Source organism: Chiloscyllium plagiosum, chromosome 7 (assembly GCF_004010195.1).
Source record: "Chiloscyllium plagiosum isolate BGI_BamShark_2017 chromosome 7, ASM401019v2, whole genome shotgun sequence".
NCBI classification, from domain to species: Eukaryota; Metazoa; Chordata; class Chondrichthyes; order Orectolobiformes; family Hemiscylliidae; genus Chiloscyllium; species Chiloscyllium plagiosum.
The window spans coordinates 77720923-77731266 of record NC_057716.1 but is presented as its reverse complement, the minus strand read 5'-3'; the positions used below and the strand labels follow the sequence as shown (position 1 = coordinate 77731266).

General features: G+C 38.4%; 1 protein-coding gene across 1 annotated transcript in view; it reads left to right on the top strand.

Annotated features, from left to right (window-relative positions):
• The window catches only part of LOC122551725 (low-density lipoprotein receptor-related protein 1-like), a 1892490-nt gene that overhangs the window by 1769773 nt on the left and 112373 nt on the right, over positions 1–10344 (top strand). Inside the window, exon 70 of the mRNA XM_043694091.1 lies at positions 5238–5367. Coding sequence (XP_043550026.1) covers positions 5238–5367 — 130 coding nt within the window. The remainder of the gene's footprint in view (positions 1–5237; positions 5368–10344) is intronic.

Below are 10344 nucleotides of genomic sequence, written 5' to 3'. Positions count from 1 at the left end.
AAATTTTTGCTATAAATTCTGTGTTATGATCAAGCCCTCCACAATCACCTGATGAAGGAGCGTCGCTCCGAAAGCTAATGTGCTTCCAATTAAACCTGTTGGACTATAACCTGGTATTGTGTGATTTTTAACTTTGTACACCCCAGTCCAACACCGGCATCTCCAAATCATATCAACCTTGATCTTCTTGACTGGTGAAGGAAGACCATTGGGCTGATGGCCTGATCCACTCCTAATTTGATTAAAAAGATATATTAGGACAGATGGCAAAAGCTAGTCACAGAGAAGATTTAGAAATATCTTCAGGAAGGAAAGAGGTGGAGAGGTGAAAACCTGAACTTGAATGATGATCAACAATATATTTACAGCATGATGTACAGGTGCAAGAATAGTTCATTCTTGGTTTCTCAAAGTTAAAATAGTGAATATTGGAATCGATCCAAATTGAATTGACCAAAATTACGGGCAATATAAAACCGAAGCAGTCAAAGTTGATATTGAGTGCACAGGAGTCAGGGAACTACAAAATGATCTCAATAAAACGTATAAGGAGGCGTCTCTCTGGCAGATGAAATTCAGTGCAGTTAAATGTAATTTATTGCAGATTTGAAGAAAAAATTGGCAGCACATTTAATCTATTTATGGTGTTGAAATAGCTAAGGAAGAAATTGAAAGTGATTTAGAGTTAGTGATAGATGTGACACTTGACATTCTCAGACACTGTAGCACAGCAATCGACAAAATAAATGGGATGCTGAACCAGTTCGTTTAATAAGTTGAATCGATTTCGGAGCTATCATGTTAAAACTAAGAGCACTGTCTTCAGAATACAGCTTCAATGTTGGCTCCAGTCATCAAGCCAAAAGAGAAATGTTAAATCACTGAAGTTGACACAGAAGAAAAACCTTAGGCTAAACCCAAATGCCAGAGAATTGGTTTATAAGGATGAGTGGAGAACTAGAGCTCTCTAAATCCTTCAAAGGAGGCAACTTAGAAGAAACTCTGAATCTAAGAACGCTGCTTTGAAGTAAACTAGACAGGAAGAGACAAGCTGAATCTAGTAAAAGGAAATTGTTGGTCTGATGATAGAGAATTCTTCTTTGCTAGAGAATGTGATGAACATCTGGGGCAGTGTTTTACAGAATTGTTACGATGAAGAAAATATGCCATTCTGTCAATTATGTCTGTGCCAGCTCTCTGAATAAGCATTGTGATTCAATACTATTTGCCCCCTGTCCTTCCCCACAAGTTTGTATTTAAATAATTATCCAAAATGTTCCATTTGAACCCACCTCCACCACACTTGCAGGCAGTGTTTTCCAGTCCCTAACTACTCATGTGAAAATGTAGTTTCTTCTCACATTACATTTGCTTCTTTTGAAAGTTTCCTTTCTCTCCACTCTCATTCTCTAGGTTTTTTTGCAGGGTAGCATGCCTGAGCTATTTGCCCAAAATATTATAGAATTTAAAGGACACGTTAAACTCACCCCAAATCATGTTACCATGATCTTTTGCAATGGTTTAGAAAATAAGTTGAGCTGGAAGCCGGCCTTGCCTTCAAAGCTATTACACACCCAGAGTAAATTTAAGCTAATTGCAGTCATTTGCAGAGATTCAGCCAATCTCTTCAAATAAAGATGTGTGGAAAATAGTCAAGTTACTAGGAAAATATCTATTGTACACAAAATAAACACATTTTTAGAAAGACGTTTTCACTTATTTAAAATTACGCTGTGAGCCAGTGAGGAGGAAGAACTGGTTCCTCATTTTGTCACCTAATCTTATTTGGTTTTTACTTAGAAATTTTATTTTTATTTAACCTATTTTATTAATCAACCTGTTCATAGATATGACTATATCTATGGAGCAGGTAGGACCTGAAGCCAGACCTCCCAGTACAGGGGAGCTACACTACCACTGTGTCACAAGAGGGCCTTTCGTTGCTACCTATGTTTTTAATGTTTTATTTCTTAGCCACAGCAATCACACCTCAACAAACACATCATGAACTGGATAAAATTAAAGAAGCTGAATTACAGAGTTTTTTTTGAGTGAAAAAGGAAGGATTCTGTTACCTATTAATTCTAAAAAAATAAGCAAAATCAAACACACAAAAATGGTAATGAGTTATGTTTTGAACAAAAAATATGTCAGGTATGGGCAGGAGAACAACCTCGGCGTTTTTATTTTTAAAAATATCCTTGGTAATTTTAGATATGTTAGGTTTCAAACTTGAGGCCAACGCTTTTAGTCGATAGAATCCCTTCAATGCAGAAAGAGGCCATTTGGCCCATCGAGTATGAACTGATCCTCTGAAGGGCATCTCATCCAGCCCCAACCCATCCTTGCAAACCCACATTTACCCTGGATAACCCACATATCTTGCACACTGCAGGGCAATTAAGCATGGCCAATCCACCTCACCTAATGTTTGGACTGTGGGAGGAATCTAGGAGCACCCTGTAGGAACCCACTACAGACACAGGGAGAGTGTGCAAACTCCACACAGACAGTCTCCCAAGGCTAGAATTGAACCCAGGTCTCTAGCATGGTGAGGTGGCGGTACTAACCACTGTGGCACCGTCCAAGATACAGTGGACCGCTACCATGAATCTCACCCAATGAAACAACTTCACTGAAAATAGAAAGTTTTCTACCCATATCTCTTCTCCCATCTTTGTCTTTAAAGCAGCTGTTGATATAGTTACTTTTGTATCATCCTACTCTTCTCGATTGCCTCTCCAAGCTGAATACTCCAGACAACCTTTCATCTCTCAAAACATGAACGTGTCATGCAATTGAGAAATAATTAAGATACGATCTTTACACAAAATATTGTCTGGTTGCGCTGTCTTTGGAAGAAATTGTAATTTCATTGCGATGGGTTTTGTATATCTTGTATCATTTCCACAAAACCCGTCTCAAGTAAGGAATCATAGTATTTACTTTAAATCAGTATTTATCTTGTTTTCAAAAAATTGTTTTTGTCCATCAAGGTCTCAGGTATTAAAAATGGAAGTTGAAAATTGATACTCTGTATTTATCACTATCATAACAGTCTTAACGAAAAAATATCAAGGGTCACTACATTCAACTATATCAAGATTATTGTTAGTAAAAGATAGGTCATAAAACATAGCAATTTCACTGATTAATGAAAAAGTTTACATTTGGTAATGTGCAAATGTGTTTGACTAGAAATTGTCCAAAAAAAACTAGTGCTATTTTGAGTATAGTTTGCTTTCAGATTACTCGTTGTACCTAAAGCAGAAGTCTGACCCATATCACTTCTGGGCAGTGAAATAAAGGCAAAAGTCATGTTATGTGCTACATGTGTAACTTTTTTTTTGGATTGATAACTTCTTTGCAAAAGTGATTTTATCTAGAAGATTTTAATTTTTGAGTACTAGAACTGTTAATAAATCCTCAAAGTTTTAGTCACTCTAATGAAGATAAAGAACAATATATTTGTATGAGCTTTAACAGATACATTAGAGTAATTAGTCACAATTTATGAGTTGGGAATTCATTTTGTGGCTGTACCGGATATTGGTGAGGCCATTTTTAGAATACTGGATACAATTCTGGTTGTTGTTCTACAGGAAGGACGTTGTTAAACTTGAAAGGGTGCAGAAAAGATGTATAAGGATATTGCTAGCATTGGAGGGTTGAGCTATAGGGAGAGACTGAAGAGCCTGGAACGTTGGAGGCTGAGGAGTAAACTTATGGAGGTTTATAAAATCATAAAGGGCATGGATAGGGTGAAGAACCAAGGTCTTTTTTCCTAGGGAATCCAAAACTGGAGGGAATAGGTTTAAGGTGAAAGGAGAAACATTTTAAAATGACCTGAGGTATAGCTTTATCATTCAGTGGGTGATCCGTTGATGGAACGAGCTGCCAGAAGTGGTGGGGATGGTACAATTATAGCAATTCAAAGGCATCTGGGTGGCATATGTGTAGGAAGCTTTCAGGGAGAAATGGGTCAAATGCGAGCAAATGGGATTAGATTAGATTAAGTCTGGTCAGCATGGACAGTTTGGACTGAAAGGTCTGGTTGTGTGCTGTAGGACTCTACAACACTTTCCACCACCTTGTATGTTATGGCTGATGTTTAAATAAAATGACATGTCCAAATAAAATTTTGTGATCCTTCAAAGTCGCTACTTTGCTGCATAATAATGTTTCTTGTGGAAAATGAGGAACATATTGCTCCATGTAAACGATTCTGTGCCGAATTTCTTCACGTTTCGTGAATTTCTCATTCTGAACTCACTGCATACTATCTGTATGTGGGGTCATGGGCTGCTGCTTGGGTGACTAACTCTTCTTGCAAACTTTATTTCATAGAATTATAAAGTCCCTACAGTGTGGAAGCAGGCTAATCAGCCCATCAAATCCACACCAACCCTCGAAAGAGCATCCCAAATAAACCAACCCTATCACTGTACCATGGCTAATCCACCTAAACTGCACATCCCTGGACACTATGGGCAATTTAGCATGGCCAATCCACCTAACCTGCACATCTTTGGATATAACCTCTGTGAAAAATGTATTCATCAAGTAAATTTTATACCAGGCTCAGCTGTTATGCATCTTACAGGTATTTCGTTATAACACTATAGGCTCACACAGTATTTTCAATGCATAGTGTGATATCTCAGTACCATTGGCACCTTATGAACCATAACTCAGCACAATGTATCATTGTACATTAATTTTGGATGCCACATATTTAGATGTGCCACATTACTTAGCCAACTACTTTAATCCCGGTCTTATACTTGCTTTCTATTTGTTAATATCCTTCTTTATTTAATTCCTCTATTAAATAACTTATTCCGTTTTAACAGCTATTGGTGATTGAAAGTTCCAATTTGTATAAACAATTTTCTTCTAACTATATTTTCTCTTTTTAAAAAAAATTCCTTTGTTAAATAATTGTAAATGCCTCATATTGAAAACCAAAAGTATGAGCTAAAATCATTCCTGAATCACTAACAAGACCTTACTCTCAAAATAGATTATTTTTAGAAACCAGCAAGGATTATGTGCAATAGAATTAATTCCAATTATGAAAATAGGGGGAAGAAAGGGAAACACATTTTGTCTGTCATAAATATTTCCGAACTTATAACAGATGATTAGCAACATGGTTTTGTAATTTTGTAATTAGCCATATGCCATTGGTGACAAATGTTATTATATTAACAGAATTATGTGATTTATATTAACAGAAAGACTGCGTTATTAAATGTAAAGAAGATCAGTTCCAATGTAAGCATGGCCACTGCATTCCTGTCAGGTGGCATTGTGATGGAGAAACTGATTGTCTAGACAGCAGCGATGAAGAAAACTGCGAAACAGGTAATTGAAACTGCTCAGCATTGCTTTACTTTTACCCAGTTAATTGTCAGCTTGCATTAGAATGGCTTGTGCCTGACCAGAATATACCGCCATATCAGTGAGACTCGTTTATTGCCATGACTTTATTGTTATGTTTTGACGTTTTATGCTGAGTAGATTCTGTTGCCATATGGTAGGTCCTTAGCTAATAGTTTTATGTTAAATCCTTGAATACCTCAGAACCAGATGTTTCCCATTATCTGCTACTTGCATACAGGAGTTTAAACTGTTTAGCATGTTTTGTTGGTATGTTGTTTGAAGTGGAGACTTTAATTTCTTGTGACTATCTTAAGGTATCTGTATCCACAACCACCCTTGCTGCCATTAATGGGAATATCTTTGCTTCCCATAGAACATAATCTGTTATTGATGCCTTGACAAGTGTTTAGCCTGCAGAGCTTTCCCAAACATTATAACCTGAGTTACATAGTTAAAGAAAAAATCATCAAAGATGTTTGGTCAATGAATGCTGGGACATTCGATTATTGTAAAGATCCAAACAGACTAATCCTTTTGGATTATTCTCCAAAAGGAATAGTTAATGGGTTGATGGTGTGTTTTCTTTTAGATTAGATTGCCTACAGTGTGGAAACAGGCCCTTTGGCCAAACCAGTCCATACCGACCCTCCAAAGAGTAACCCATCCAGATCCACTTCCCTCTGACTAATGCGCCTATCACTATGGGCAATTTAGCATGGCCAATTCACCTGACCTGCATATCTTTGGACTGTGGGAGGAAACTGGAGCAGCCAGAGGAAACCCACACAGACACGGGGAGAATGTGCAAACTCAAATGTGTTGTTCAATGTGTGTGACAAACAGGCAAATGTAACATGAAATCCCTGCCTTTATTTTTCTGAAGCCATCAATGCATTTATTTTGAGCAGACTACTGCCATTCTTAAAATAGCTGGCATAAATGTTCCACATAAACACACAAATGCATTTCCAGCATTATGAATAAAAGTAAAAAAAAATGTAGAAAATCGATGACTTTATTGAATAGTATGCACCAGGATATGATACACATCTATTAACCAATGCACTAAAAAGGCTCTACAGAGGTATTCTGACATACGTTTTGTTACATTTCACTTGGACTGAAAAATCATTTTTAAAAGAGCAAACAATGAGTGGTCACAAGATTAGTTGATGCTCAGACTTAACCAAGCAATTTCACAGATTTTCATTTCAATTGCATTAAATTAACAAATTGTTTTGTTGTTCATTCATTCCAGCGATGTTCAAAGCAACAATGATAGACAGCAGAAAAACAGTGAGGAAAGAGAATGGAAGCACTCATTATGTTGAAAATATTGAACTTGACTTCATACTTATTACACAGTTTAAATTACTGTTGTAAACTGAGATTTAGAAATGTATTTCCACAGTTTGTATTGAATTGTTAACCATAGGGTGGAAGAAGACATGTAAATTTGTGATTTTGCTGGTGTGCTGATCGCCCAGTAATATTTTGGCCTTAGATCATCTTCCCAGAGGTAGCATAAATTGGTAGGGGGAGCTTAAGGATGACCTCCTCACAATCTAAGGGTAGTAAATTCAGTTTGTTAAATGCTTATTGTTGAAGGCTGACAGGAACTTTCTGAGAGATGTAACTGCTTAAAAATAGCCTCCAAGTGACAGACCAAGCGATGAGCACATTAGATAAGCATAGAGCCCTGCCCATCTGCCTGGTTCAGTTGTAGCTGTCAGCCATCTTGTGGAGGGGCTCACCTTCACAGCTGAAAGCTTCTTTCATTTTAAATTTTCATAGATTTGTGATCAGACGTGTCAAAATAACAGTGCCTTCTCTTGGTCAACTGACACAGCATCTCCTGTTTTACAGTTTTCTATTGGCCCTGATTAATTGGGTCGCATTTTTATTCCTCTGGTCAGTAATTTGTCAATGCAGGAAAAAAGATATCACACCAATTGACTCTATTCCATATAGTGGAGGCTTCTGACCCCCATTTACTCTGGAGATAGGGTTAATGCCACACTGTTATTCCCCTGGTTGAAAGGGCTTAACATCTAAAAGAACAAACTTATAAACAGTATTGCCAAAATCCGAAATGCAAATAACCCTTTCTTTACTGTCATGTGTGGGTAGGTGGTGTTTGACAGAAAGAGAACAGAGTTAACAATTTGCGTGAGGGTTAAAAAACACAAGCAGGTGGAGAAAAAATCTAAAAGCAAAGTAAACTGCAGCAGACACTGGAAAACTGAAGTAAAATCAGTCAATGTTGGGGATACTCAGTAGATCTGACAGCATCTGTGGAGAGAGAAACAGAGTGAACATTTCAAATCTTCCAAGAATCTTGTTCAATTGATTTGAGTTTGCGGCCTGCAGAGACAATGACTGTGTACCAAACAAGTGATTTGCCATAACAAAACTGACAGAGGGATAGGGAGGATAATGGAGATGTAAATTGGAGTACATCTGAGGAAGATAAACCTATGTCAGTGGATAGTGATGCCAAGGGGCAGTATGCATATGAGTAAAATGAGCAGGTGACCATATCCACTTCAGGAAATTTTCTAAGTAATAAGTGCAGGAGTGGGAAGAGAAATGATTGCTGGAAATACTACGGGATCTCTACGGGATTGTGGTTCCAAGTAAAGTCAGACTTAAAGAGCTGGAAAATATACAAGATTGCCTAAACAAAGATTATGCAGCTAAAAATGTCAAAGACTGCGAACAAGTGATGGTCGCAGAGGACAATTAGTGACTTTGATTTTCAGACTTTTCAGCAGAAAATTTGTTTCAAAATCAAATCAAGATGAAAGACAATAAGTATGCAAGACTTGTTTCTTACTTATTGTTAATTTTGAACACGATCCACATAGTTTGCAATCCAAACATGTCTGTTTAAAGCTTTCAGCAAAGGTTGAGATTATCTGTGGTGACATAAGTGGGTCCTATGATTGAAAATTAAACATTAATGAATAGTAAAGGGTTCAAACATCATGCATCTTCAAATGATGTGACTGAAGGAATGTTTGTTTATTTCAATTATTGGCAGTGTTGCTATGTAGTTACAGTACAGTGCCATTTCACATGACCTTGTTAGATGGTATCTTCCTGGTCCTGCGGAGACAGGATTGAACATATTCTGCGTTTTAGTTTATTTTCTCTGTTTTAAGATGGTGCTAGAGAGTGGTGATGTTGAATAACATTTTTCACTCTATTTGTAATAAATACACATGACAAGAAATAAATCAAATCAAATGTGGCTAGTAGGAACTTCTAGTGACGAAGACAGAAATTATGGGAGAAACTCAGCAGATCTAACAGCACCTGTGGAGAGAAAGCAGAGTTAACGTTTCAGATCCAGTGACCCTTGTTTCTCCCCACAGATGTTGCCAGACGTGCTGGGTTTCACCAGCAATTTCTGTTTTTGTTTCTGATTTCCAGCATCCGCAACTCCTTGTTTCTTTCTTTTGGAATTTTTGGTGTGGGTATTTCAACAGTCCAATATATTTCAGCATCTAGAAGGCCTTGCTGGAAATGGTTCATCAAATGCAGCAGCTACCCATCTGACAACAGTGAGAACTAGCTTGAAAAATGAAGTAACCAATTGTGACAGATTGAATAGACCAATAGGAACATCCAGGCAGCAACTCCCGCAGAAGCCAATCTCCAGCAGATTCTTGGAGGCAGTTTGCTACATACCCACAAAGCCTTTTCTCCAGGTCGCATACCACCAGTGACACAGTGATCTGTGGACCATAGCTTTGGCTGCAAACCATCTATCGTCTCCTCCAAATGTGTGAATTGTCATCTGTGTTTATTTTATTCTTTCAAGGGATGTGGACTGGCTGGACCAAACAAATATTTCCCATCTTCGATTGTTCTTGACAAGGAGGTGATGAGCTATCTTCTTGAACAACTGCAGTTCATTTGGTGTTTGTCTGCCACATTCCTGCCAGGATTTTGATCCTGTGCCACTGTTGGTCAGACATATCATTGGTACACATATTGATTAAAATGGAATAGCATAAGTTAGATGGGCTTCAGATTGGTTTCACGGGTCGGCACAACATTGACAGCCAATGGGCCTGTACTGTGCTGAAATGTTCTATGTTCTATGGACCTTTGAGTGAAAAGCTGCATAGGCTGGGATATTTTTCACAGGAGCACAAGAAGTTGAGGGATGACCTTATAGAGGTTTATAAAATCATGAGGGCATAGATAAATTGAAGAGCAAGAGTTTTCTTCCTAGGGCAAGGGAGTTCAAAAGTAGGGAACGTAGATTTAAGGTGAGAGGAGAAAGATTTATGAGAGACATGAGGGGCAACATTTTTGCTGAGAGAGAGATTCACATGTTGAATGAACCACCAGAGAAAGTGATGGATGTAGGTATAGTTACAACACTTAAAAGACATTGGGAAAAATACATGATTGGCAAAGGTTTGGAAGGTTATGAGCCAAATGCAGACAAGTGGGACAAGTTTAGTTTAGGGACATGGTTGGTGTGGACTAGTTGGACCGAAGGTTGTGTTTCCATGCTGTATGACTCAATGACTCTTTGCCTGTAAATGGCAATATCATACAGAGTTAGATGGAGTGTGGCTTGGAGGTGATGGTGTTCCCATAATTTCCAGAAGGCACTTTAAGGTGGGGGCACTCTTACAATGGGGAGAAAGTGAGGACTGCAGATGCTGAGATCAGAGCTGAAAATGTGTTGCTGGAAAAGCGCAGCAGGTCAGGCAGCATCCAGGGAACAGGAGAATCGACGTTTCGGGCATAAGCCTTTCTTCAGGAATGAGGAAAGTTTGTCCAGCAGGCTAAGATAAAAGGTAGGGAGGAGGGACTTGGGGGAGGGGTGTCGGAAATGTGATAGGTGGAAAGAGGTCAAGGTGAGGGTGATAGGTCAGACTGGGGTGGGGGCGGAGAGGTCGGGAAGAAGATTGCAGGTTAGGAAGGCGGTGCTGAGTT